Source organism: Balaenoptera musculus, chromosome 17, assembly GCF_009873245.2.
Source record: "Balaenoptera musculus isolate JJ_BM4_2016_0621 chromosome 17, mBalMus1.pri.v3, whole genome shotgun sequence".
In the NCBI taxonomy this organism is placed as follows: Eukaryota; Metazoa; Chordata; class Mammalia; order Artiodactyla; family Balaenopteridae; genus Balaenoptera; species Balaenoptera musculus.
In genome coordinates, this window is record NC_045801.1 from 1,340,000 (window position 1) to 1,367,740 (window position 27,741).

At 58.6% G+C, this 27,741-nt stretch overlaps 2 protein-coding genes across 5 annotated transcripts in view; both read right to left on the reverse strand.

Annotated features, from left to right (window-relative positions):
* Nucleotides 1–5,380: 5,380 nt before the first annotated feature.
* Nucleotides 5,381–9,542, reverse strand: LY6E (lymphocyte antigen 6 family member E). 4 transcript variants are annotated; one of them, XM_036830589.1, is made up of 4 exons: nucleotides 9,391–9,542; nucleotides 6,888–6,993; nucleotides 6,389–6,508; nucleotides 5,381–6,302 (listed from the first exon to the last, which is right to left on the reverse strand). In XM_036830589.1, the coding sequence occupies exons 2-4, from the start codon at nucleotides 6,937–6,939 to the stop codon at nucleotides 6,082–6,084; spliced, it is 393 nt and encodes a 130-aa protein (XP_036686484.1). In that variant the 5' UTR covers nucleotides 6,940–6,993; nucleotides 9,391–9,542; the 3' UTR covers nucleotides 5,381–6,081. The 4 variants fall into 4 exon arrangements, with proteins under 4 accessions (XP_036686484.1, XP_036686483.1, XP_036686485.1 ...); XM_036830588.1 differs by having other exon boundaries at nucleotides 6,888–6,998; nucleotides 9,391–9,534; XM_036830590.1 differs by having other exon boundaries at nucleotides 6,888–7,014; nucleotides 9,391–9,515.
* Nucleotides 9,543–23,641: 14,099 nt separating this feature from the next.
* GML (glycosylphosphatidylinositol anchored molecule like) overlaps nucleotides 23,642–27,741 on the reverse strand; it is a 34,391-nt gene continuing 30,291 nt past the window's right edge. The window contains exons 7-9 of the mRNA XM_036830924.1: nucleotides 25,196–25,275; nucleotides 24,641–24,778; nucleotides 23,642–24,326 (exon numbers count right to left, since the gene is read on the reverse strand). Of these exons, the coding sequence (XP_036686819.1) occupies nucleotides 23,782–24,326; nucleotides 24,641–24,778; nucleotides 25,196–25,275 (763 nt within the window). The 3' untranslated portion in view covers nucleotides 23,642–23,781. The remainder of the gene's footprint in view (nucleotides 24,327–24,640; nucleotides 24,779–25,195; nucleotides 25,276–27,741) is intronic.

Consider the following 27,741-nt stretch of genomic DNA (forward strand, 5'->3'; position numbering starts at 1 on the left):
GCCAGGGTGCCCATGAGCGGCCGAGAGCTGCCTCCCTGCCCCCAGCCCCACCCCAGGCATTAATGTGAGGAGGGAGCCAGACGCCCCTGGGTTCAGTAGGGTGAGAGCCACTGGAACCCACCCTTCCAGCCTCTGAGCCCCTCTCCTGCCCACCCCCAGTCCAGGCCTGGGGTGCTATCAGTGTCCCAAGTCCTGACCCTGGGACCGTGTGTGTGTGTGTGTGTGTGTGTGTGTGTGTGTGTGAGAGAGAGAGAGAGGGGTGGACAGGGCATCTTGTGAAAGCTGGGCCTGGGGGGCAGAGCTCAGGGACATCTGGCTAATCCCAGACTCAGGTGAGCCGGGAGCGGGTGCCTGTGTCCCCACAGGCTTCTCCAGTTCCCTGGGGGAGTCCTCAGGCTGGGGGAGCTGTCAGCAGGGGGGCTGTCAGCAGAGGAGCTGAGGGTTGGGGGAGGGACGGGGGCTGGGGACCCTCAGCCTGGCGTCCCCTCTAGCCCTCAGGAGGAGGCCAGCTGTTAGAAGAGGTAGCTCCGCCCAGCCTGGGCCCACCCCCCCCCGGGCCCGCGGAGAGCCCCGCCCTGCTCTGCCCCGGAGGCTAAACAGAAGGGCTGAGGGCGGAGGGCAGACGCCCCCTCGAGCGGCCTGGCGCTCCTGTCGTCCGTGTTCCGCTCGCGGCCGCCAGGGGACGGCGCCTCGCCGGCTAACTCAGTCTCCAAGTCCCAGCAGCTCGGGCACCTAGAGCAGCGCTCCTCCTGCACTTTCCACTCCGACCTTAAATGTTTTCCTTCCCAGGACTTCATCGTGTCACTCAGATTTCTCCAGGGAGCTGTCCTCCCAGAATACACCCTCTGCTGAGGTTATTAACCTTCCATTCAAGGGGTCCCAGAAAGCACCCGTGGGCGGGGCTCAGAGAAGGGAGGTCCATCTGTGCTGTGGGTCCGTCACCAGCCCTGGGGATGGTCTGGTGCCCGCACCTCCCACCCCCCCGCCAACGGCACCAGACCGGGGGGAGCCAGGGGACCAGAGGAACTCTGAAAGCTCCGGCAGGGCAAACCCAGGCCGGGCCGTGAGGTAGCCTTTGCGAGGGGCCCCCGCCAGCAGGTTGGGTCCTGGGTCACAGGAGGGCAGGAGCGGGGCAATGAAGGTGATGCCAAGGACTGGGGAGGAGGGGGCGCAGGGCCCTCCCGGGCCGGGCCATGGGCATCACAGGAGCGTTGTGGGAGAGGGCAGACCCTGGGCAGGACCCCCTCGTCCCGGAGGCCAGCTGGGTCAGGCGGCAGACCGAGCAGCCTGGGAGGGGCAGGCGAGGGGGCAGGGGCCAGACCGGACGGAGCTGAATTTGCCTACAGAGAAATGGCAGGCATCACTCCGGCCCCTGGGCACTGAGACTAGAGTCCAGACTCCCGGCCAGAGTGTGCCCGGGACAGACAGTGCTGCGCCTGGCACCTCACTGCAGCCCGGGCAGATGCCAGGGGGAGCGAGAGTCCGGGCGGAGCCCGAGAAAAGCTTTCCTTTCCCTCCCCTCTGTCGCTTCGTTCCCCTTCCTGCCCTCTCCTGGGGTTTCACCTCCCTCCCCTCCCTCCCTGCCCTCCCTCAGGCTGTAGGAAATGGAAACTCAGAGCCCTGGGCTCCTCCCCCGCCCAGCCCCACCCAGCCCCACCCAGCCTCCCTCTGCTTTTGCACAGCTTGTGCCTTCCAGCCTCCCCCCACCACAGGGAGGGAGGCGCAGCCGGAACCGGCCACACCCAGGAGGTCCAGCTGCCTCTGAACCCAGCCCTCAAGGGACTTTGCCCTCCAACCCGGAGCAGAGGAAATGCTGGGTACCCCCAGGGTCATAGACCCAGTAGGACAAGTGGCTTCAACCCTGAGCCCTGGTTTTCACTTCTGAAACCTGGAGGTAACCATCTCATTGTAGTTGTGGGAAGAGTATAACAGATCAATATCACCTGCAAAATAGTCGGTACACAGAGATGGAAGTTGAGGTTAGCATTAGCGGGAACAGAGCGTTTGTTACATACCTGTCCTGCCACTGCCCCCCCCCCACGCCGCCCCCTGGCTCCCAGTGTCCCCAGAGTCAAATCCAAACTTCCGACTGTGATGGTCAAGTCCACCTGTGCATCTTCCTCTGGCCTGGCCCCGCTGAAACGACAGAACGCGTTTTGGGACTCAGTAGAGCATAGGTTCTTCAGTGCAGAAAGACTTCAGCGAGAGGCAGTGACAGGTAAGGAAAAGGTTTATTAGTATATGATGCTTGTGAGAGATGCAAGCGGGCAGGCAAGGGAGCGCCGTGATGAAAGCTGGGTGGCTACATTTTTATAATGTAGAAAAAGTGAGGGGAAGAAGACCACCTTCCTCCTCATTCTTGAGTAGACGTCAAACTTCCATCATCAGCTCCTCCCCCACGTCAGGCAGGGAAGTTTTCTCGTCCCTACATGGTCAAACCAGGACTGTCATGGTGCTATGGAAATGGGCAAAAAGGTGGTAACATATACTGAAACGAGGTAAATCATCTCAGGTTGCAGCAGAACGTCACCTTTGCCTATAGTTTTGTTTTTAGTGTGCGCAGACGAGCATGTGCTAGGAATCACTACCTTACTGACCTCACTGGGCAGGATGTGGGTCTTGCCCCACCATTGTTTGGGGCATGTCTTGTGCTTCTGTTGCATGGTTTTGTTGCTAGGCAAGCCTGCTTAATTTCGATGCTAAGCAAGCCTGCTTTCTGGCGTGATCATTAACTTACAGGGTTCTCCCATACTTTTTTCTTTACTTATGATCCTTTAGTGGGAGTAACTATTTAATCGCCTACTTTGTCCCTTCACTCTGTCCCTAGCACCACCACTGCCCCACCCTGCTGGTCTCAGTCCTTTTAGCAATGCTGCTTGTGATTTGTTTTGAGTGAACAACACAGTGGATGCATTCTATGTGGGGACTGTCAACAGTAAACAAAGCAAACAAAATGCACAATGTGAAAGCAGTTGTTACCTGAAAACTGCGCTCACCTCTTGGTAGGTGTGGAGCCAAAAGCCACAACCATGCCAAAGAGCAGGAGAAGGAAGGATGTATTACGGGCAGCAAGTAAGGAGAACACCAGGGATCTCACCCAAAGCAGAGTCTCCCCAACGTCGACACTGGGGAAGTTTTAAGCTAAGGGTCCATGCATATTCAGGAAGGGGCTTGAGCAGAGGATTATTCAGTATAGAATCGGGGCAAAGGTTGGCAGAGTCCAGGCTTGGGTTGACTGAAGTCAGAAGGGACATCATCATCCCCCACCCACCACCTGGGTGGGGGCCTTAGTTCCTCACAGAACTCAAAGATAGATTATGTCTATCCCTTGAGGAGGCGCTAGGACTCTGCTTCATCACTGCACTATTGTTTGACTGCTTTTCCTCTGTTCCTGTATTCTTTTGTTCCCTTAAGATCATTGATCACCGAGACCTGTTCAAGGGCAAGCATTGCGGCCAGGCTTGGATCACAAAATGGCTTAGGCCAAAATGGCTTCTCTTATGTCAAGAAAGCCATGCCTGGTTCTCTTTCTCTGGGGACCCCCTAACCTATCTGCTTACACAGTTTCAGTTTTTTGCGGGGACTTTACCGAGGACTCTAGCCTGGGAGACAGCCTCTCAGTAGCTCCGAAGAGGTAGGGGAGCCAGGATATATATGAATTTTTTGATTGGGAAATACAGGCGGTCAAGCATACATCTTGGTAAAAGATTACTACTAATCACAAAAGACAGACATCTCAAGTTAATGATTTTAGTGCTTTCTATGTATGGGAAGATGCAAGAATCGGGGGTCATTGAAATTCTCCCTCAGATCCACATCTTAACTAGGGGCCCACATCCAAAGCACAGCACGCTTCCTCTTGTTTTTCCCTATCATGAATTCGCCTCAGGGCACACTGCTGGTGGGCGACTGCAGTGGGTTGCAATTTAATCCTTGTGGGACTGGAATGGTGGGCAGCATTTCTGTTGTTTTTTGGGTTTTTTTGGCTGCACCACACAGCAGACTAGGGATTGAACCCGTGCCCCCTGCAGTGGAAGCGCAGATTCCTAACCACTGGACCGCCAGGGAAGTCCCTGCAACATTCTGTTTACAGGACTCTGAACTTCAGGGGTAACCAGCATTCCTGGGGGACATTCTGATTTCATCCCCTTGAATTCTTTTCCTTGCTTTGGTTTTTAATGCTGGTCTGATCCACTCAAGTGAATCTCAACATTTCTACCACCCCGTGAGTCTCAACCAGACTGCCGTGATGTGCTTCTGGACCCTTCCACAAGATGTTGGCTGGGCCTGGGTCTCCTTCCCCTTGTCGTCCTGATCTCCTGGGGCAGACCGCTCCTCCCGTCCCTCCCTTGAGCTCTATCACCGCATTGGCGCTCAACCCCAAGGGCTGGCTGGCATCCCCCTTGGTGGCAGTGACGCCGAGGACGCTGTATTCATGTGTGTCACGGGGCCCATTCTGCGCAGAGCTGCTCACCTGCTCCTGTGACCCGGGCCCGGGATGTGGGCCACAACCCGAGCCCTCGCAGGGACCACTGTCCCGCCCTGCTGCACAGCGATGCCTGGACCCTGGACCCAGGCACATCGGAGCTTCTGGCCAGCCTGGACCCAGCCCTGCTGTGTTCCCTCCCACCACCCAGGAGACATGACAGCATCCTGAAGGATAAACGTATCACTCTCTGCAAGGCGCCCAGCTGCAGCCCTTGGTTCATTGCTCCTCGGGCACCAGCCCAATCAAAGAATCCCCTTGGCTTAGAACTCAGACACTCCCCCAGTGCAGACGCTGGGAACCCCTGGCTTAGCCACAGACCACAGTCGGGCTTGCCGGGGGAGTAGGCCTGTAGCAGCGAGGGCTGCCGGCTCGGGGAGCAGCACCCCTGCCCTCCAGCCAGGGTCCAGGCCTTCTCCAGGGGAGTCCCCCCCCGACTCCTCCCATAGGTCCTTGGGATGGACATCTCACTCACCCACTTACTGAGCTCCTGCCCCCCTCCCCACCATGCTTTGTGTCCTCCTCAGTCTGACTGGCCCAGGCACCCCGTACCCAAGTCCCGGAACCCCAGCTGGGGGGTCCCCTCCCCTCCCGCCCAACTCCATCCCTCCCTCTGTAGGGTCCTGCCTTCCACCCAGAAGCAGGCTGACCTCTGCTAGTTTCTCTGTCCAGTCCAGTCCTGTCCGGAGGATAAACTTCCCAACCCTGCCCGGCCGAGGGCAGCTAGCTGTGGTCTCCCGCGACCCTCTTCCCCACTGCCTCCCAGTGGGCCTCAGGGTGGGGGACCCTCAGACCCTCTACACCTGTGGCTCTGCATCTCTGCTGCCCCCTCCCCCTCAGTAGGACCCTGATGGGAGGGGCGGTCTCAGGCTGTGGGCCACACCTAGAGCGGGAAAGGGTGGGAACATCTGTGTTTATTTGAGGCACGAAGCAGCAGGAGGGCTCCGGTGTGGCGGTGGAGGGAGGGGCCGAGAGCAGCTGGATTTCGGGCTGGGAGCAGATTCCTGGGTCAGCAGCCTAGACCTGGGGACAGTGGAAGGCCTGTCTTCCTAAAGGCTGCCCTCGAAGTGAGTGAAATGAGGCGTGCAGAGACGCCAGGGGAAAGGGGTTCTGTGCTGGCGCTTGGGGCTCTAGGGGCTGCGGATGCCGGGCTCCTGACGCTTTTACTCCCATCCTCCCCCCACTCAGGCCGAGACCTGGCCACACACTCACCCGTGCCCGGCAGGGCACACAGACCACACGCCTGCCCACACAGCACATCTTCCGCACCTGCGGGCGGACAGGGCCTGGACAGGCGCAGGCCTGGGACCAGGTGCCCCTGCCAGCATGTCCCTGGGACGTGGTTCTGACTCTGGGGCCCTCAGGCTCCGTTCCCAGGTTCCCCCTGGAAGGCTGACTGGGAAGTAAGGGCAGCCGGCAGGTGTGTGGGTGCAGGGGGCAGGCCTGCCTGTGGGGACCCAGGGCCTAGAGGGTGGGCTCAGCAGGGTGAGGAGTCTAGGGGAGGGGGCTTCGAGATCCTCTTGGGTCTGGGAGGAGCTGGGCTTTCCTTCCTTCCTGAGCTTTGGGAGTCTGGGCCGGGCACAGGGTCCCGGGGGTCAGGGGCCAAATCGTAGCAGAGCCGACAGCAGGCTGAGCAGGAGCCCGAGGCCCAGCACAGTGGCGCTGGCCCGCAGCCCACCGTCGGCCGCACTGATGTTGCACAGGAAGCTCTGGCAGCAGTGGGTGCCCACGGACGCCACGCCGAGATTGACGCTCGGGATGGGGCAGATCGGGGAGCAGCCCTTGTTCAGGGTGTAGCCAAAGTCCACCACGTTCCCTGCACAGGAAAACGAGGTTGTGAGTGGAGGGGCAGAGAGGACAGGACGGGTGGGGGAAGCCTGGCCGGCCTGCGTCTGCACTCACCGATGCCCGCGGATGCAGAGATGGTCACACAGTAGTTGTCTGTATCGGAGCAGACGGTGGGCTTCAGGCAGTACCAGTTGCTGTTCTTATTCACGCAAGAGAAGCACACCAGGGAGTGGGCTGCAGAAGGAGGGATGCCTGTCTCATGCCCAGGAGTCTTCCTGTGTCCCCTCCCAGCCCGGACCCAGAGGCATGAGGACACCCCATCTTGTGCAGGCATTGACTGAGCAACTACGGTATCCTGGGCCCGGGCTGGAGACCCAGAAGACAAGGACATCAGACCCTGGCTCTGGAGGAGCTCCAGTGATGCCCCAAGTGTCCAGGCAGGGCTGAGCCGCCAGTGGGGGCGGGGGTAGGAGGGACCGCTTCGCCGTGGGAGAGGAAGCTGTGAGGTGGCACAGAGTAGGTGACATGGGCACCGCTCAGGAGAGAAAGGGGAGAGGGAGTCCAGGAGGAGGGCACAGCCCGCTCAGAGGCCTGGGGCCCCAGGGCAGCTCACCTCGCTCCACACCCAGGAGGGCAGCCAGCAGCACCGGCAGGAAGACCTTCATTCTGGAGGGGACTGGCGTCCCGGCTGGGGTCTCACGAAGCCAAAGAAGTCAGCCCTGCGCTAAAGAGACAGCTCGCTGGAGGGCGGGGCTCACCACCCCTTGCGCAGGGCCCTGGGGCAGGGGCAGTGCCTTGATCTTCCCAGTGGGGTCCGGGACACTGGCCCTGGGGGCAGCCTGGTGTCCCCACTTCGCAGATGGGGGGAGCTGCCAGCTTCCAGCAGCAGGGCCAGAGCACAGAGGGTCTTTCTGCTCCGCTCCCAACCTTCCCCTCGCTCAGTGCAGACTCCTAGCTGAGACCCTTCCCCAAGTCTGCGGCACTTGCTGCTGGGGGAGGGGGGACTAGAGGCCAGATGAGGGAAATCATTAAGGTTCTCAGAATCACCCAGAAAGGGAGGTCAAGGGAGTGGCCCCTGCCCACGGTCCTGGGGGTGAGGGTGAGACAGGCTGGGACCTGGGATCCTCTATCAGAGTGCTTGCACCTGGACAAACGTCCCCTAGAGCAACAAGATACGAAGAAACTATAAGTGACTAAAAATAACTGCGCCCACGCACAGTGGGGCGACAGGGTACAAGAAGCCACAGACTACGTTTTTGAGGTGCTGGGAGCAAAAGCAGGGCACTGCACATCATTCCTGCCCAGTACCCCCAAGGGGGGGACAGGCCACCTAAGCTCTGCCTCCTGCCTGACCCACAGATCTGCCCCGTTGTCACCCCATTTAAGGACTCAAGTAGCTCCTCTCGGGAGCTGTTCCTTGTTTTTGCTTCCTTGTGCTGCAGCTCGAGCCCCAGTAAAGCCTTGCCTGGAATTCTCATCTGGCCTCTTAGCAATTTCTTGAGTCCAAGGGCCCTAGGGGGGGATGGCGACCAGTAATATTAGCTGACCTGCGTCCAGAACTTTCCAGGGGCCAGCTCCGTGCCTGACATGGGGACCTAGAGATGGGCTGGGGGCATGAGGCATATCTAGCTGAGTATCCACCTGGGCAGCTTCTGTGCTGGGGCAGGGGCGAGGGGCTCTCCCATTCTGTGTTATTTAACGCTGAAGACAATGACCCCATACGTATCTGCTACTCCCCCCACTTCGTGGCTGGGGGAGGCTCAGGGAGACCCAGCAGTGTGCCACCAGTCACCCCAGCGGGAACAGGCACAGGCTCGGGCAGGTGGCTGTGAGTCCCTGGGGGCTGTCCTGCACCAGGACCCTCCCTTGGGCAGAGGTCCTTGGCAGTGGGTGGAGAAAGCACTTTGAATGCGACCAGCTGGGGTTCTGGTTCTCCGTTTTGCAGGAGGCGCCGTGTGGGAGGAGCAGTCTGGTACCTTCTGCTGGGGACAGCCGTGGGTGGGCGGGGGAAGGGCTAGTCCCCAGGCACCGGGAGGAAGAAGAATGCCAGGGAGAGGACAGATTTTGGGAGGGGCTGGTGGAGACCCTGAGAATGGGCTTCAGGTCTGGGCAGGGGCTGACGTCTTGGGGTTGGGAGCAGGAGCTGCAGAGGTCCAAGAACAGCGCCAAGTCCAGCCGGGGCCTCTTCCGGGATCCCGGCAGTTAGGGAGGAAGGAGCCTCGGTTTCCTCCTCCACAAAGTGAAGTTCCGGCGGGAGGAGCTCTGAGCTGTCCTGAAGGAAGCTCTGGGGCGCACCTCCGCGGTCACGGCCAGCATCCCCACTGCCTGCTGCCAGGCACCCCACCAAGTGCGCCCTGCTGGGCTGAGTCCAGGCACTGGATACTAATGTGTCCACATTAGCAGGGCCAGGCGGAAGGGAGCCCGGAGGGGAGCCCGTGGGTTTGCGGGCAGGGCCATTCGGGACCCAGACTGTGCACTCCTCCCCCAGGCTCACAGGGCTGATCTCCGGGAGAGCCTGGCATTCAGTGACGCTGGGCCAGCAAGAGAGGTAGGAGCACGTCCTGGACCCCAGGGATGGAAGGGGTCAGGTGGCCCAGCGCAGGGGGCTGGGCTCCTAGGCACCTCATATACTTGCGTAATCTATGCCAAACAAGGTGCTTCCACTTCTTCCCAAGGCAGGCTCCCGTCCCCATGGTGACCCACCAGGGCAGTTAACTCTCTCCTTCCTGCCAGCGCGCCAAGATCCCAGCCCCTTCAAGTCAGGAAGGCTGGCCCCTCCCCAGTCCCCATGTGAGGGGTCAGGGGATGGGCCCTAGAGTTGGGCGATGGGCCCCCGGCGCCTGCGCAGCCCTAGGCTACCCAGCCCGGGAGGGCGCCCGGCTGCAGTCTCCGCCCGCTCCCGCCCTCGTCCTTTGGAAATACTGGGGAGGGCCGGGAGGCTTGGGGGCCGGGAGTGGAGGTGAGGCGCCCAGGGGCCGGGGCCGCTCGCAACCCCGACCCCCTGCCTCACGCAGGCCTCTCCCGCCTCCCTGGCGCCCCACTCGCCCGCTCCCCCTTCTCGCTGGGCAGGGCCCGGTCCCCGCGTCCCCGCCCGCCCGGCCCGGGCCCTCACTCACCGCAGGCGGACGCAGATCCCCGGCCCGGCCGCGCACTCAAGCCTGCCCCCGAGCCCGAGACCGCGGAACCCCGCTCTCCCGGGCGGCCAGGCGGCGCGCGAGCGCAGGGGGCGTGCGGGAGGCGGGACTTGGCGCCCAGGCCCCGCCCACCAGCCTCACCCCTGCGCAGGGCCCGTCGCAGCCGGTCCGTCTGGTCCGCTTGGGCGGGGACGTATCGCGACAGCCCGGCCAGGCTGGGCAGGGGTGGGGGAGGCCCCCAGGTGGCCGGACACTTTTGAGGTGGAGCTCGGGGGAGGGGATGCGTCCGGGGAGGCCGAGGGGGCAGTACTCGGAACCCCTTCTGCAGAGTGGGATGGGGGCTGCGAAGAGGCCTTCAGCACGCCGCGCCCGGGCCCCGGGCTCGCCTGGCGCCCGGCTGTTAGCCGTCCCGTGGTTGCGGGGGGGGGGGGGGGGGGGGGGGGGGGAGGTGACAGGACGAGGGGGCTTCCGGGGCAGTGATTGCGGGCCACAGTGCCTTCCAGCAGGAGATCCGGGCCGCACCAGCGTCTTGACCCTCAGCCCAGGAGCACTCAAGAGCCCCCTGGGTGCTCCCCTGCATCCGGGGCTGGGTGCGGGGCGCGTCCTCACAAAGCCAGCCTGACCTGACCCTCTCAGCGCGGAACCTAGCGGCCCCTGTTAGAGTGAAGCGGGCCGTGCTCAGTCTGACGCCAGTGCGTTTCCTGCGTTCTGTCTCCAGGTGCCATTAATTGCCTTTCAGCAAACGTTCACAGAGCACCCACTGTGTGCGGCCCTGCGTCCCCCAACCCGGGCTTGTGAGCCAGGCTCAGGGACCAGGCTCTGCAGCACCCCAGGCCCTGCTCCTGCTTCTCCCTGGCGGGGGTGGAAGAGCCTCGCAGCCGGCGGGAGCTGGAGGTGCCAAGGCCTGCCCGTGGGCGGGGGCTGCCAGGCAGAGCGCCCTTCCTGTACGTGTCACCGTCTGCTGGTTCCTTTCTCTTCGTGCAGAGTCCTCTCAGCGCCTGATGGGTCCCTGCAGATTCGCACTTCTTACTTTCACAGCACATTTCCTGTTGGAGCTGTTTTTTGCACGTGACCTTTTCTTGCAGCCTTTCTGGGTGTCATCTGCTGGTGGCATCAGCGGTGACAGTGGGGGAGGGCCCCAGGAGAAGTGGCCTCTTAACTATACAAGGGAGAGGGACTGAGGCAGGATGGCGGGGTGGCCAGGATGGAGCAGGGTGGGAAGAGGGATCCTGTAACAGGAGAAGAGTCCCATGGGCAAGGTAGGGGTACACGAGGCACCATGTGATTATGCATGGATACGAGTGATTGTGTGATTGTCTGCTGAGTGGGTTTGTGTGTTCAGAGTTCTGGGTCGGGTCAGCTTCTCCTATGGTCTTCTTTGATGACCAGATGACAGGAGAGTGGGATAGATCGACTTGGAGAGGCTTTCGGGGCTTTTTCCTTGGAGGCTGACGGTGGGACTCTGTCTGTCATGAGATGTCCCAGCTGAGGAGTGATGACATCCTCGGGGTTACACAGCCCTGGGGCCCAGGGACATGCAGTAGGCTGTGGCCTTTGGTTAGCCCCCTTCTGGGTCTCACCTCTGGGGAGGAACTGCCTCACCTCCGCCCCCTCCCCCTCAACATAATCTGAAAACTGTGGCCAGGAGGACGGACGGCTGGTTCCCTTGAGCTTGATGCTTGCTCTCAGCATACGGTCCAGTCAGATTTGTCTGATGGGGGTGAGGGTGGGGTGTGTGTTGAGGGGGCGGCCAGATTAGCCTGCTGCACTCAGAAGGCCACGCCCTCGAACACATGGCAGCCCTGGGAGGTGTGACTTCCTGGTCTATATCCATGAGCTTGACGTAGTAGCCAGGCTCATCAGCCAGGGGCGTTTCCTGGGACCAAAGTGATGCCACGGGGGCTTTCCTAAAAGGCCTACCCACCCTTGGGGGGCCCACTCAGTCTCCCTCCTTCAACCTTGGGCTCTGGGAACTTGCCTCTCACCCACTGGACACCTGCTGGAATGGCCAGGTGTGTATCTCCCCACTCTCGGGTCTAGTCATTCTGCAGATACCTCTGCCTCTGTCTCTGCTTCCCTTCCTTCCGGCCTGACCCCCTCAGAGATGCCCACGCCCCCTGTGACCCTGCGGCTTCTCCTTTCCACACAGACCTTAAAATCTGACCTTGTGCTGCCAGTCCCACATGTCACAAATCCCAGGAGGCCCAAATGCCCAGGCCAGCCCCCTGCAGTGCACTTGGGGCTTGTGACGGGGCGGTTCAGGGGAAGCGTGGTGGCCAGGGGAGCAGGCACACAGTGAGTCCAATGAGCTATCTCTAACTAAGCCCCCCTATGCTGGGAAAGCAGGTCCGAACTCGCCAGGTGTGTCATCTCTGCCACCTGGGCCTCGCATACACATCCTTCCAGGGCAGACATGACGTAGGACCGCCAGCAGGGGAAATTCGGTTACCTGGATCTCTCCGGCTGGGTGCCACGTGATGACAGTGGCCATCCACAGTGTGCCTGCGGCGGGAGCCGCTCGTCTCATCATGGCCCAGAGTCCCGCGGCCACCGTGAGGTGGGTGCCTTTGGGTCACTCTGAACCTCTCCTCTCGGAAGCACCTCAGACACGTGGCAGTGGGTGGGATTTCTGGGCGAGCTTGGCTCAGAGCTGCAACTTTCTCTCTATCTCCCCTGGGCACGGAATCGCCCACCTCATAGGGTCTCAGGGGACCTGGCAGGCAATGGCCTGGAGGGGCACAGGCACCCTGGGGCCTGGACACTTTGGCCAGGACTGGGGCATCCTGGCCAACCACCTTGTTCCCTGCTCCGTTTTACTGATTTTCCCTGCCTTGAGGTTGGGATTAGGTTTATACGGCCCCTCAGCATCCAGTGCTTTTAGTCTTTTTTTAAAAATATATTTATTTATTTATTTGGCTGCACCAGGTCTTAGTTGCAGCACATAGGAAACTGCGGCATGCGGGATCTTTAGTTGTGGCATGTGGGATCTAGTTCCCTGACCAGGGATCGAACCTGGGTCCCCTGCATTGAGGGCACAGGGTCTTAGCCACTGGGCCACCAGGGAAATCCCCAGTGCTTTTAGTCTTCTCTCATCTGGGCCAGTTCCTGTCCGAGGATATGTCCTCTAAGGACTTCTTGTCCCCAAGAGTGACCTTTTACAGACAGAGTGTAATTTCCTCAGAATGTCCAGAAGGTGGCCAGCCCCCGTGATCTGTCCTGATTTCTGGATTCTAACAGTCCACGGTTCTGACCAGGAGGAATTCTACATAAAGCTGCCTGCACCCATATGTCTGGCTTTCTGGTGTGGTCATACCAGCATTGGCTGGGACCTCGCCCCATGCACACCCAGGGCGGGGCTGGGCAGGTTGGGAAGGCCACAGGCTCCATCCCGACTATCAGAGGGCCTGGTTGGAGTGAGGCCCCTGCAGTGGGGGCACATGGACACCCCCCCACCAAGTTCTGGCGCCTCTCCCAGCACTCCCCTGGTCTCTGGTGAGAAATGGAATATTTCCTGCCATATCAGTAAACAAAGGATGTCACAGTCATCAGCGATTGCAGCCCTCCCACAGGAGCCGGTTAGCCCTGAGGAAACTCAGGGCTGCTGAAAGGAATACCTGCCATCACGCAGCCATCAGACTGCAGCCACTCCCTGCGGTGAGCCCTGAGGAAACTCAGGACGTGAAAACACAGGATACTGGCCCCAGACAGCTGAGGTGCATATCAACTGGCTCCCGCCTCGCCTCCTCAGAGCAGTTCTCTTGGGATTACTTGAGGTGCTGCCTCCCAGGCTTGAAGTCCTAAAACATCCGGCCGAGTAAAACATAATTCTCAACTTTTAGGTTGTGAAAAAATTTTTAAGTCCTCACTGGGGTCACTCTGTACACTCTCCATGCTGCCTTGCTCCCTCTTCTAAGGCTGCCTGAAAGCTCTGAGCTTGCCAAGTTCTTTGAGCTTTTTGCAAACTGCCGATCTCCAAGGCTGCTTGCTTTTCCGATCCAGTTTGCCTCACAGCTTCTTGGGCAGCCCCTGTCCTGAGCACTGCCCAATGGGTAGAGGTGGATGCAGCCTTGGCCAAGTGTCCTCCTGCATGGCCCCCCTCACTGGCCTGCTTGCTCCCAGGTCCCCATGCTAGCCAGGCTGGTCCAGGAAACCAGGGAACGACCCCTTCGGCCCGTCAATCCTTATCCCCCCTTTAGAAGTCACTAGGCCTCCCTCCTGCTCGCCCGTCCCTTCTCCTGGCTGTCCTGAAGGAGGTCTGGGCACCCCTTGGGCCTGGAGTGCCCTCTGGTGCCAGGTGCTGGTGCCCCAGAGCCCTGCAAGGTTGGCAGGTGAGGCAGGAAGTGAAGAGGCCCAGATCTTCCAGCGCGGAGGCTGAGCAGCATCTGTGCTGGTGGTCCAGCCCTCCCACCCTCAGCCACGCTTCATTCCTCAAGGCTTTGCTCCAGCTGCCCCTTTAGTCCAGGGCGATGTCAGACGGGTACAGGGCTCAGATGGGGGAATCCTTCCTTCTTGGTATGTGCCATGGGGTGGTGACACTCCCTCTAAAGAGAGAGAGCCTGCTGGGGGAGTGGGGGAGGGAAGCCCAGCAGGGCAAAGGCGGAAGGTGGCAGGTCCCTCCACCCCGCAGGATGTGTGTAAAATTTATCCGGACTGTACTCCTAACTCATGATTCCTGGGGAACGTTCTGCTGGCAGAGACTACTGAGGTTTGGGTGACACACACTTTGAATTATGGGGGGCACATTTGCTGCTGGATGGCCCCTAGTCCTGTCCTGGGTCTGTATCAGGCGTCACCGGGCGAGGCGGTGGTGTCTGAGCAGGGAGCCTGGAGCCACTGCCCTCGCGTCTGCGGAGGATGGGGGCTGACGGCGCCAAGGGGGAGCGGCGGCTGGGGTGCAGATGGGGCAATCGTCGCTCTCGGGCATTTTGGTTTCATCCTGCGAAGGGAAGGACATCCACCCGCGCCGGGTGTCAGCTGCTGTCTGCCTTTGCACGGTGCTCAGGCTCAGCCTGCGGTGGCGGCCGGGCCCAGGGCGGGGCCTCGGGAGGCGGAACGTGTCCCTGTCCCTGGTGCTCGCCGGGGCCGGGCTGGCACGCGGCAGAACGCACGGGTGAGGGCGCCGCCCGCCTCCCCAGTCGGCTCCACTGGCGTCCTGCACCCCACCTCGCTCCACAAGTCCCCAGTTCCGGCTCCCCCGCCCCTCTCCAGCCAGTCCCCAGTCCCCTGTTCCCGACCCCCGTCCGCAGTCTCCTCCCCCCGCCCCTCTCCAGCCAGTCCCCAGTCCCCGCCCCTCGCGCGCCCTTCTGCCCTCGTTCGCCCTCTGGTGACCGGAGCGTGCAGTGCACCCTGCACAGGCTTCAAGGCCGCGGCCGGTTTCCCCCTGAAGCTGTTCGCTGTTCTCTGCTCTCCTTTCTCCCGGACACGGTGGATTCACTCACACGGTCCCGGGGACAGGCCGGCTTCATCCTTTCCCTGCCGCTGCTTTTATCTCAGAGGCCTCCAGGCGGCTCCTGCCCTGGGCCCTGGTCAGGTGCCCCTGTAGTTCTCCCCAGCTTGAGTCTTGGGGTTTTACTCTCACAAGCATCTCTGCTTCAAGCTCCACAAGGTGTCCTGGGGGTGGGGAAGAGCCCCTCCGTGGGGACACTCTGATGTCCTGCCTGGGAGTGGGCTCCGGATGTCCAGGGGGGCGCTGGCACCAGGACCCTGCGGGCCCTCCCGGCAGCTCTGCCCGGCGGGCCGGGTGGGCCGGCTCTGAGCTCTTCCAACAGCGCAGCCGGGAGGCCGGGCCTGGCCCCTGTGCCGCCTGAGGGGCAGCGATCAGCCACCCCTGGCCACTGGGAGCCCAGACGGCCGGAGGCTGGACGTGCCTCTCACACCCACCGCTGCTTCACCAGCGTCACTCCAGACTCGGACTTCAGCGCAGTTCTCACAAGCCTCAGCCTGGCCAGCGGGTTGCCCATCAGAGGAGGCTCCCTTTGGGCTGAGGCAGCGCGGCTCAAGTGCCCGTCCATGCCCTGTCGCTGTCCTAACTGGCTCCTCTGGGGGAGATGGGATGTGTTCCCTGCGGCGGCCGCGCCGAGCCAGCGAGCGGCAGCAGAAGTCGGGGAGCGCGCAGGAGGCTCCCTGTGCTTCTCGTCTCTTGCTGCTGTCATGAGACCTTTTGCAAACCAGCTTGTTTGTAAAATTTCTACTAGGAAATGCAGAAAAGCCGGCCCTCAGCACCCCCCGGGGAAGGAGGTGGTCAGCGGGTCGTCCCCAGCCCCCGCCCCTGGGCGATAAGCTGCACTGGAGTGTGCCCCACCCCGGGGCTGCCCGCGTCCCGAGAAGCGCAAACCCACCTCCTCTCTGCTCCGCCCACACCCTTTGCCCCAGGTCAAGGGCCCGCCCGTGTCTCCCTACACCCGCCTCACTACCCCGTGTCCATGACTCCTCCATGCCGGGGAGGGGAGGCGAGGGGCGGGGAGGGGGGTGTCAGTTTGGGTGCTCTGAGAAGCAGACCCCCAGGGAGAGAGAGAAGGGCAGGATCTGGACGGAAGCCTGTGAAGGGCAAGGGAGGAGGGGCAGGGTCAGATGGGAGAACCTTCAGGACGTTGCAGGCCAGCCCTGTGGAAGGAGGGAGGGGAGAAGGCAGGGATGGAGGGGGGACCCCGCCAGGAGATGGGGGTCCCTGGAAGAGCAGGTGGGTGTTGGCGGGGCCCCCGCTCAGCGCTGCCATGAAGGCCTGGGCTCCTGGAAACGCTCCTCACGCAGGCTCTCTCTAGAAGGGACTTCCCTGGATACTGGGGAAGGGAAGGGGGGGGGGGGAGGGAAATTGTTTAAAAACGGGCTTTGTCCTGACAACATTTACTTTACTGTATGTCTCATGGCTTTAGGGTCTGGCAAAAGAAGGGAGCGTTCACTGTTCCTGGCCCCCAAGAGCCAGGCCTCAGCCTGCGTCCCCGGAGAGAATTCTCTCTGGGCCCTGGGTGGGACTCAGGCTATGGGTGAGGCCCAGCCTTGGTCAAGCACAGGGCATGTGGCTGGCGCCCAGGCACAGTCCTTCTCCTACCTGGGGCGGTCCCCAGCCCCTCCCACCCCTCCAGGAGGCTCAGCCTGAGCGAGCACACACTCACATGGTTGTTTTTTTTAAAATAAATTTATTTATTTAATTTATTTTTGGCTGCGTTGGGTCTTTGTTGCTGCACGTGGGCTTTCTCTAGTTGCGGCGAGCGGGGGCTACTCTTCGTCCCGGGGCGCGGGCTTCTCATTGCGGTGGCTTCTCTTCTTGCGGAGCACAGGCTCCAGACGCGCGGGCTTCAGTAGCTGTGGCTCACGGGCTTAGTTGCTCCGCGGCATGTGGCATGTGGGATCTTCCCGGACCAGGGCTCGAACCCATGTCCCCTGAATTGGCAGGCGGATTCTTAACCACTGCGCCACCAGGAAAGCCCCTCTTACATGTTTTTGACCAACATCTGCCATGAGAAATATATTTCTCATTATGACCAACACATATAAATTCTTGCTGTGTGGAGGCACTAGGTATTTTTGATTCTGTCCATTTCTACCTTAGGGACAAAGCCCCTAGTTGATGACATTTATTTTTCAGATGGCTTATTAGAGCTCTCTATAGGAAACAGAGTAATTTATGTAATAAAAGCATTGAGTTGGAGAAAGAAATGGAATGTAAAATGGAAATGAACTTGATTTGAGCCACATTAGATGGGAGCTTGGCCACCCTTTACTGAGAGGCAGTGAGCAGCAGAACAAACACAGACGCCGGCACAGGGTCATCATTCATCCTGCACGTGCGGGGCACACATTAAACATAAGGCAAAAAATTATCCTCCCTGGAGCAAGAAAGGAAGGAAATTTCCTGCCTCTCTCTTCTTGGAGCAATCACTTTTGAAAACTGGTCGTGATGAATTCTCTCTCTTGAGAACTGAGCTAACTTGAGATGGAGTTAAATCCTTTTAAAAGGTGAGTTTGGGGTGAGCCGTGTGTCAGTGCTGCAGTGCCCCGAGGACCAGTCACGGTAGACCTGGAGAACTGGCGTGCAGCAGGGGAGCTGACCGTCTTTGCCATCTCTCAGCTTAGCGACCGCCCGTGACATGCACAGCGCTCTGTTTAATGCTGATTCAGTAACACAATTCACGTGCAGAGGTTTTCTGGGTTTGCAGGAGATTTGTTTCTAATTCTACTTCCCAACGCGCCTGTTATCACCAGCATAGTTAGGGCACTAACTTCAGTTCCTGGGGGTCCTGGTCCTTCAGGACCACCTCTGCACGCCCAGCTCCCTCCCCTGCAGCCCCTGTCCTGGCTGAGCTTGGCAGCCCCTTTCTGGGGGAGGCTGCACAGTCACAGTGGAGTCCCTGGTCCCCCTCCCTTCCCCAGTAGATGGAGGGTCCTGGGGGAGTGCTGTCTGGCTCGCAGTGGGTCTCCACCAGCTGGCCGTCACTCTCTAAGGGAGGGGAGGCTGTGGACGGGTCAGCAGAAGCCAGGCCGTGTGGCCCTGAGGGCCGACTTTTGCACTGTTTCTGGGAATTGGCTCTCCCCTCATGGCACAGGTTTCACCTCTGCCTCACTCAGAATCCCCCACTGCAGGAGTGGCCAGGGAAGTGGGGTAGAGGGATCTGCCCCAGACCCTCTTGTCCTGGCTGGGCAGGGGCGGCCCCTCCCCCACTGGGTCCCCAGCCCCCTGGCTTGCTTCCTTGGGGCCAAAGGAGCCACCCGCCCGTCTTGGTGCCCCTCACCTCTCCTCTGTTGCCCAGGCTGGGCCAGGAAAAGGAAACTGGAGGGCTGCCCTGGCCACGCTCTGGTGGGATGCCCAGCTCTGCATCTTCCCTGAGCACACAGCGTGCACACATGCCAACACCAGCCCTGTGCACACGACACCAACACCAAACACACAACACAGGTGCAGGGACTTCCCTAGTGGTCCAGTGGGTAAGACTCCGCGCTCTCAATGCAGGGGGCCCAGGTTCGATCACTGGTCGGGGAACTAGATCCCGCATGCATGCCGCAACTAAGAAGCCTGCATGCTGCAACGAAGATCCCGCGTGCTGCAACTAAGACCCGGCGCAGAGAGAATAAATAGTAAATAAATAAATAAACAAATAAATATTAAAAAAATTTAATTTAGAACACACGTGCACACAGCGCACACATGCACACACAGGCACACGCACACTGCTCCCTCTGGTACCCTGTATTCCGGGAGGCCTCCCTCCGAGGGTGACCAGCGTCTGGGCCACGGAGGGAAGTGAGGCACCTGCCCCCCGACAGAAGAGCCAGAGGAGAGGGCCGGGGGCTCTTGTTCCTGGTTGGGCAGCGGGGCCAGTGGGACAGACAGACTCGAGTCAGCCAGCTTTCCCAAGGTGGCCACTGTGCAGGTCTGTGCCCACGGGCCTTGCAGATTCGGATGTTCCCAGGAGGTGCTCTGGGGGCTGGGGGGTGAAGGGCTGGGACCTGGGAAACACCTGGGGGGTGTTTCTAGCTCACAGACCGCTGGGCAAACCTGTGAGCGTCAGCTGCCAAAAACACGGACGGCTATGATTGACTAGGGGGTCTTAGAACGAGGCGAAGTGAAAGCCCTGGAATGTCAGCCATGGGCATTGGGAGGCAGGCAGTGGCCGGGGCCTCTGGGGGCGGTGTCGGGGTGAGAAGACCAGGGCACAGTGTGGAGGTGCGGTGCCGGACTGGGCTGTGGACCCAAGGGAAGAACTGATGGACGGCGGGGGATTCCAAAAGGGCCTGAGGGTCTGGCACCGGTGCTGAGTTCCTGTTTTTGGCAGCAGTGCTACGGTTATGTAAGAAGTTAACATTTGGGGAAGATGAGGGAAGCAATTCTAGAAACGCTGCATTATTTTTGAAACATCTTTGTACGTGTGAACTGATTTAAAAATGAAAAGTTAAAAATGTTTTAAAACCAGCACGGAGTGCGCTTGGCGGGAGCTGAGTGATTTTGGGGCTTCTCATAGGAGGCCGGGGTGGGGGGGCCCCGGCCTGCAGCTCAGAGGAGGGAAGATGAACCGTGTTGGGACTTGGGTAGGGGCGTCACGGAGAAAACATTTCAGGTGGATCAAAACTCAGACTGCAAGTGGAAAACTTAGAGGTCTTTAGAAGAAACGTAAGACCACCTCTTCACGTAGTAACAGAAAACATTTTTAAGTAATCCACCGATACGTTCAAGAATACGAACGGTGAAAAAACTTTGCCTGTTATCATGATACAGCAATCAAAAAGAAAAGAAGAGATGGCAGGCTGAAAGAAGATTCTTTCAATAATTAGTAGCCACTCATCACGATGGAAGATTAAAAAGCCCAAGAAATTGCCTGGCGGAGGAATCCAGGCTGATGGTTGTGCCTCAGGCCTCTGCAGGAGGACGGGGCCTGGCTCCCGCCCCTTGGGACACGTGGGCCCCTTGCGTCCTGCAGGGAGCGGTCAGTCCTCCCGCAGAGGGGCTCATACTCCCCTGCGTGGTGAGACTGCTGGAGGCCATGGTGCCCGAGGCCCAGAGGCCTCGTGCATTTCTCTGGCTCCCTCAGCGTGTGGTTTCCGTGATCGTGGCCGCCGCCTGGTCCCAGGACGGTGAATCAGCCTCCAGCTGCCATCTGCACTCCAGGCAGAGTGGTGGCAAGGAGGTGGCCAGGAGGGAGGGGTGGTTCCTGTACTAGGAAAACGAAGGTTATGGAATATCCCAGGAGACCAATGCCAGCAGTGAGTCCCAGATAGGACAGACGTGCATGCGTGTGTGCGTGTGTGTAGGTATATGTGTGAATCTCCACGTGTGTGTGTATGTGTGCGTGTGCCTGTGTATGGGCATCTGGTGTGTGTGTGTGTGCTGTGTGTGTGTATGTGTGTTACCAAACTCAGGCCCGGCTGCTCACTGCTCGAAAATCATTACCTGGTCATTGGTTACTTAGTCTTCATTTCTACTTCTTCGATCCACGGAAAGAACCAGCAGTTTAGCAAGGTATCGTGTGATCAAAACATTTGAAGGGTGTGCTTGAGCCAGAGATGAGTAGAGCATGGGGGGAGCCCGGTTTCAAGTCAGTGATAAGACAAAGGGGACCTCCTGCAGAGAACTCTTTCCTGACAAAAGCTGCTTACACGTGTGTGTGTGTGTGTGGGTGTGTGTGTGTCTGTAGGGGAAGAAGTGCTTTAAAGCTCCTTCCCAGGAGAGAACTGCTCTCCTGGATGGCCTCACCCTAGGGCCCCTTCTGCTCTGGTGGGCAGAGTTTGGTACTGGGGACCTGGGTCCTCAGCAGACTGTGCCTCTACCTCCCCAGGTGGCGCCACCCACAGCAGGTGCCCAGCCTTATCCCACCCCTCCTGTTAAGTACTCACTGTCCAGAGAGGAGGTGGCTTCCAGAAGCTTCCTGGGGAGGGGTCTTATGACCTCCCTCTCGCTATGCTTTACTCAATCATGCCAATTCTGCCCCTTCCGACCTGCCCCCGGCTGCACAGGGAGCAGGGAGGTGACGTTGGTTCCTGAGCTCCTCACGCCCGGCAAAACCACAGGCATGCGCAGTGTGGGTGGGGCTCCTGCGTCGGCAGCCAGCACTGCCTGCCCTGCGTGTGCCAGAAACCTGTCCGGACCAGTGGCTTCCCTCACATCAGTGGTCCTAGAAACACACAGCAAAGAAGGCTGATCTGGAAAAGCTAGATGCCACATCTGTTGTCATGTTAATCTACCAAGGACACCTCTGTAACTAGCTTGCCAACCTTCATACGTGGAGGAATGGCCCTCTGACCTGGGAAGCACATGCCTGGTTCTCATACTGGTCTGTCTAATTCTATGTAGAGGAGCAACTTTGTATCTGGTGGTTAATTAGACACAAGTTTGGTGGCAGAAACCAGCTCCTCTGAGAAATGTGATTGAGAACATGGAAATATAAGTGAGAAAACCACTCACCACGGTACAGTGTCTGTGATGGACATTCTCAGTCTTCAAATTACAGACCTGCTGAAACTGCTAGGTGGTGTTTTGGCGGGGGTGGGGGTGGGTGGTGGTGGTGGGGGTGGTGGTGGTGGTGGTCCGAGGAGCTCCAGTTCTTTATGTCTCAGCACAGAAAGAATTCAGCGAGAGGCAAAGTGGTGGACAGAATTGATTTATTAGAATAGGATGTTTGTGAGGCTTACAAGCAGGCAGGCGAGCATTGCGCTGCCCTGAGTACTTAGGGGGTTATATTTTTCTAATCAAAGGAAAAGAGGGGAGGGGGAGAAGACCACCTTCTTCCTCGTTCTTCGAGTCTTCCAACGTCAACTCCTCCTACATGTCGAGCAGGGGAGTTTTTGACCCTATATGGTGCATCCGGGACTTTCATGGCACCATGGAAAAATTATTTCAGGTCTCAGTATAATGAGGGTGTTTCATTTTGAAATGTCACCTTTCCCTAAATTACTGTGTTTGTGTGTGCAGAGAGCATGTCCTAGGGGTCATTAACTTGTTGATATCACTGGGCAGGATGTATGACTTATTTTCCCACTATTGTTTTATTGCCTTGAGGCATGACTTGCACTTCCATTGCATGGCTTTTTTGGTAAGCAAGTTAGCTTGGTTTTGTTGTTAGGCAGGCCTGTCTGGCTTTGATGCGAAGCGACTTGCTCTGCCTTATGAGTCAAGCAAGCCCACATTGTTTCAGGATTTTCTCATTACTTTCTCAAGTGATCACGAACTGACTGCGGTCTCCCAAAGCCACCTAAAATTTCCTCTCTATTTACGATCCCCTGGCGGGATTTTCGAGCTGACCCTGATTATCCTTCTCTATCCCTATCACTATGCTCTTCTCAATCACTGAAACAAACTCTTGATATTTTGGAAAAACTACTTGCCCCTTTTGAAAACTATTTTAAGAACTCATCTTTGGGGTCAGGAGCATTTGCCAGACTGCTTTCTGTCCCCAGAGCAAGGGCAAATGGCGAGCTCAAGGTTTTAATTCCCACAGATCGTATCATAGATGTTTACCGACGTTTTCATTAAGTATGGCTAAAATGCTGACGAAGATTTCCTCTGTAACAATTAATGAAGAATCACAAATGTGGGGGACTATATTGTATTTCCATAAACCGAAGTGCCCAGCCAACAGGGTACCCGTGACCAGAAGGTCTCCGGGCCTAACCCTCTGTGTCTGCAGACGTTGCCGTTGTCTTAGACGTGATTGATCTGGGTGGCGGGGGAGTGTCTCGGTGGCCCTGGGTCCTCATGGGGTGGGGCTCTGGCTGGGCGCTGGACCCTCTGAGGCCTGGCTTTCTCACAGGTGCATTTCTCGGCAAGGGCCGTTCCTGGGGTTCTTGGGACCCACGACCTGGCCAATGGGAGAGTTTTTTGAAACATCTTTCTTAAAAGTGTCAGGGGATGACTGGAAGCTCCTTGTCGAGAAGGAGTACCCTGCCTGGGACGTCCCTCAGGCTCCGCTGCCTCTCCTCAGGGGCCACCAGGGGCTCTCCTGGGGGCTCCTCACCTGCCACGCCCCAGGCACTCCCTACACAGATGGGTCTGCCCACATTGTCACCCCCCCCAAGGCCCCTCCTCCAACACCCTTACATTCGAGGTCCCTGGTTACCCCGCAGGCCAGAGGGGACAGCCCTTGCCCGGGGTCACCCAGGGGGACAGGACCACGAGATCAGGAGGAGGGAGACTGGCCCACCAGGCTGGGGGGGAGGGTACCTGTGCAGGCCCGCTGGAGGCCAGCAAGGTATGCATGGGGTCTTCAGACCCCTCTTCCCGAGAAGCAGCTCCTACCCCGTACACGCCCACCCCCGGACCGCCCCACTGTGTGCCTGTGTGGTGTCACCGCCCACCCGAAGCCGGCTGCCCTGTTGAGGCTGGGGAGATGCGGGAAGGCAGGGTGCTGAGGGAGAGGCTTCTGGATTTCCAGGCCTCAGAGGCCCTGCCCAGTCCCGCCCCCAGGCCCATCCCAGTGGGGAGAGGCCCCCGCCCCACCCCCTTCAAGTCTGGGGTGGCCGCGCCATGTTCACGGCTTGAGGCTGAGTCTCCCTTGTTTTCAGCTGAGGGAGTGAAGAAGGCGGGAGGAGTTTGGTCCGCTCCCACTCTGCTTGGCGCTGACGCGCAGGGGCGCGCGGAGGAGGAAATGCTTCACGGGGAAGAGCGGGGACCCCCACCGCTGTGCAGAGCTGGCCCCTCCGGGACAGGCGCCCCTATTCCCAGCCCCCGGCCATCGGAGCTCGCCCGGCCCAGGGAAAACGGGCTTGAAGCAAAGTCTCCCTTCGAGGGGGGGGGGTCACAGGGGACCCCACCCTCTCCCTGATGGGGCTGAACAGCACGCAAAGATCAGGAGGATGTGGAAAGCGTTTATTTTCGCTGTGAGTCGAACCCCGCCGGATGGGCTGTGGCCTTCGGTCTCCTACAGGCCCCAGTCCAGCCAGCGCCCCTCAGTTTCTGCATCTTGAGTCAGTGGTTAATTGACGGCGTTTGCAAAACGTGTCAGGCTTGCTGGCACAGCAGGGCGCTGGGCGCCTGGGGCTGGGCTGGCCGGGTGGGTGGGGCCCCTGCGCCGGGCCCTGCGAGGGGACGAGTCCCGGCACAGCCTGTGTTTGCTGAGCACGCGCGGGTCTGAGCGCACACGTCTGCGCGGGCGTGCTGCTCTGGGACCGCCGTGCCGCCCCCGCGGAGCCGCGATCGAGAACGATGCCCCTCCCCATCTGAGTCCTCGCCGCAGGCGACCTCGCCGCAGGGGTCGTCACAGCAGGGCCCAGAGGAAGGTAGGGCCCGGGCTGAGCAGGAGCCGCCCACCCCACCCCGGCCAGGGCCCAGAGGCTGCGCCCCGCCGGGGCCACTCCATCACACAGGTCCTTTGCATAGCAGGTCCCGCCCCGCGCTTCAGACTCAGGGGTTATCGGCGCCGCCAGCACCCGCGTGGCTGTGGAAGCTATCTCGCAGGAAACGGCACAGTCCGCGCAATGTGACTCCGCCTTCCCTGCGGGCACGGAAGGAGCCGTCCGGGGTGGGAGACCCCCTCTGACCCTCCTGGGGTCGTCCCTCCTCACCCTCTCCCCAGACCCGCTGGGCCCTCCATTCCTCTGCTGGGAGGCTGTCCTGTTCCACCAGGCACACCCCAGCCCCGCTCCCTCCAGGAGGCTTCTGGGAGCTAGCCCCTCTCTGTACAGATGGGGACACTGAGGCAGGCCGGTGAGGGGCAGGGCTGTGCCCCAGGTGATACTGATGTTGGCCCCCTGCCATTCCCAGAGCCCCCCTCAACCCATCCCCACGCTCTGGGTGCTGGGAACTCACCACTGCCTATGGCTGTGGTCAGGTCGCCCCTAAAGCAAACAGCAGGACTCCAGTTGCATTGGGTGGGCTGGCACTGGCTGAGATTGCCGACATTGCTGATGCCATAACAGGTGTAGCACCACAGGCTCAGGGCTGGGGCTGGGCAGGGACACAGGCCCAAGCTCAGAGGGCTGGAAGGCTGGGTTCAGACTCCCACACAACAGGACCACAGCTGTGTGGGAGCATGGCCTCTGGACGGCTGCCTCTGGGCCCCTCTGAAGGAACTGTGGCCCCTTTCCACACTCTCAGGTTCTGGAAGGCAGACCCCTCACATGCGCACAAGCACAGCTTCTCACAGGGCATTGCCACCCATGCCCTTGGGCCAGGTCCCTCGGGTGTCCTGGCACTCACAGAGCTCCGAGCACAGCAGGAGGACCAAAAGGACGAGATGGGGGCCTTTCATGACGCCTGGAAACGGCACGATTCCGTGGGCCCCTTTGGGGTGCCCCAGGTTTAGGCTCCTGCCTCCCCTCCCTGGCTGACCCCCCAGCACACCTCCCTCCTGTGTCAACTCACCACTAGCTTCAGACTCCTTTTCAGCAAGCCAGCATCTGGAGCCACTTCCCTGGTGGCCCACTGCTATATCCCCCAGAACCCTTGTGCCCCACCCATAGGAATGCAGGGCTGGGCTCACCTGCCTCCACCTGCATCCACCTGTCAGACCTCATCCAGGACCTTGAGTCCCAGACCAGCAGGATGGGTGTCACCTGGGCCCTGGTGGGAAGGAGTGATTGGCAGACATCCAACCTCTTTCTTCCTCAGAAGCCCTCGCTTTGGGTAAATCCCAGGAGGAAGGAAGCTGGGCGGCTCCCCCTTCCTCAGAACTGCAAAATTGAGACCTTTCAGAATCATCCGTCTCCCGGCCCCCCTCCTTCTCCGGGCCCCCAGCCCCGAGTGCCACAGGCCACCTCCAGTCCTCTGTGCATTCCCCACACAGCTGCGGGGGAGCCCCCTCCTGGGTATTCCTTGTCCTCAGCTTCCCCGGGCACTTACAGTCTTCCCAGCAAGCCCCTTCCTGGCAGCTCGGCCGGCAAAGTGCCTGCTGTTGGTGCCCGCCTGATGAAGGATTTGGACCAGGAGGATCCTGTCCTTCCTGTGGGATAAAACGGACCTGTGAGGATGCCACCGGGGGCTGCTCCCTGCAATGTGGGGGGGCAGTGTTTGTCCACCCATCTCCTGAATTAGCTGTGCCCCCAAAGCCCTGCTGTCCCTACAGGCTCCATTTCCGGAGATCTCTCTGGGGCAGACCCTGCCTGTCCATCCTGCTGCTGTCCTATTAGAAATGTTGGATGGGCAAGGCAAAGACTTGGAAGGAAGAAGTGTATTATACTCCAGGTCCCAGAGAGGGGGCTACGGTGTGCGTGGGGGCCACAGAGGAGCATAGCCAGCAAGGTACCCCACAGAACAGGTGGGGAGCAGAGAGAGAAAGGATCTGTGGGCAGAGCCTTTCCCGGGGTCAAGGGTTAGGTTGTTCCAAAGCAAGCCAAGCAAGCAGGAAAAAGCAGGAAGCGAATTCCCGGGGCTGACCTGGTTATCGAGCTTCAGCTAGTTTTGAGTGTGAGCTCAGATTAGGACGGGGAGACAGGTGTTAAACACTGGAGCAAGAACTCACAATGGAGGATATTTTTTTCCTTTCAGTTCTATTGAGGCATAATTGGACATTCGGCACTGGATAAGTTTAAGGTGTGCAGCCTGATGATGTGACTTACACACATCATGAAATGATGACCACGGTACATTTAGTGACATCCATCATCGCACATAGATGAAAAACAGAAATAGAAACAAATTTTTTCCTTGTGATGAGAACTCAGGATTCACTCTCCTGACAAGTTTCATATATAACCTGCAGCAGCACTCATTCTATTTATCATGTTGTACATTACATCCCTAGTACTTCTTTATCTTGTAACTGGAAGTTTGTACATTTTGACTACCTCCATCCAATTCCCCCTCCCTTCACCCCGCCTCTGGTAACCACAAACCTCTTCTCTTTTTCTATGAATTTGTATTTGAAGTATAATTGACCTATAACTCTAGGTTAGTTCCCATTATACAACGTAGTGATTTGATATTGCCATACATTTTGAAATGATCACCACAGTAAGTCTAGTTACCATCTGTCACCATACAAAGGAATTATATAATTACTGACTCTATTCCCCACAGTGTACATTCCATCCCCATGACTTAGTTATTTTATGAGTGGAAGTTTGGCCCTCTTAATCTCCCTCATCTATTTCTCTCCTCCCCTCAACCCCTCCCCTCTGGCAACCACCTGTCTGTTCTCTGTATCTGTGACTCTGTTTCTGTTTAGTTATATTTGTTCATTTGTTTTGTTTTTTAGATTCCACATATAAGTGAAATCATATAGCATTTGTCTTTGTCTGGCTTATTTCACTTAGCAAAATACCCTCTAGGTCCATCCATTTTGTCACAAATGGCAAGATTTCATTCTTTTTTATGGCTGAGTAATACTCCATTGTGTATATACCACATCTTCTTTATCCACTCATCTACTGATGAGTGCTTAGGTTGCTTCCATAACTTGACTACTGTGATTAATGCTGCAATAAACATTGGGGATACATGTTACTTTTCTAATTACTGTTTTCCTTTTCTTTGTATAAATACCCAGGAGTGGAATCAATGGATCATGTGGTAGTTCTTTTTTTTTTTTGTCATTTAAAAAAAATTGGAGTATAATTGCTTTACAATGTTGTGTTAGTTTCTGCTGTAGAACAAAGTGAATCAGCTATATGTATACATATATCCCCTCCCTCTTGAGCCCCCCTCCCCCCATCCCCCCCTCAGGTCATCACAGAGCGCTGAGCTGAGCTCCCTGTGCTATACAGCAGCTTCCCACTAGCTATCTATTTTACACATGGTAGTGTATATATGTCAGTGCTACTCTCAATTCGTCCCAACAAGTAACACTTGTTACTTGTTGTCTTTTTGATAATAGCCATTGTGACAGGTGTGAGGTGACATCTCATTGTGGTTTTGATTTACATTTCCCTGATGAGTGATGTTGAGTATCTTTTCATGTGCCTGTTGGCCAT

Excerpts from the sequence above, each read along its gene's own strand:
- LY6E (XM_036830589.1), bottom strand. The coding sequence starts at position 6,939 with ATGAAGGTCTTCCTGCCGGTGCTGCTGGCTGCCCTCCTGGGTGTGGAG. Across the intron at positions 6,509-6,887 it reads CCTCCTGGGTGTGGAGCGAG|CCCACTCCCTGGTGTGCTTC; the intron begins GTGAGCTGCCCT and ends CTCCTTCTGCAG. Across the intron at positions 6,303-6,388 it reads CTCTGCATCCGCGGGCATCG|GGAACGTGGTGGACTTTGGC; the intron begins GTGAGTGCAGAC and ends TTTCCTGTGCAG.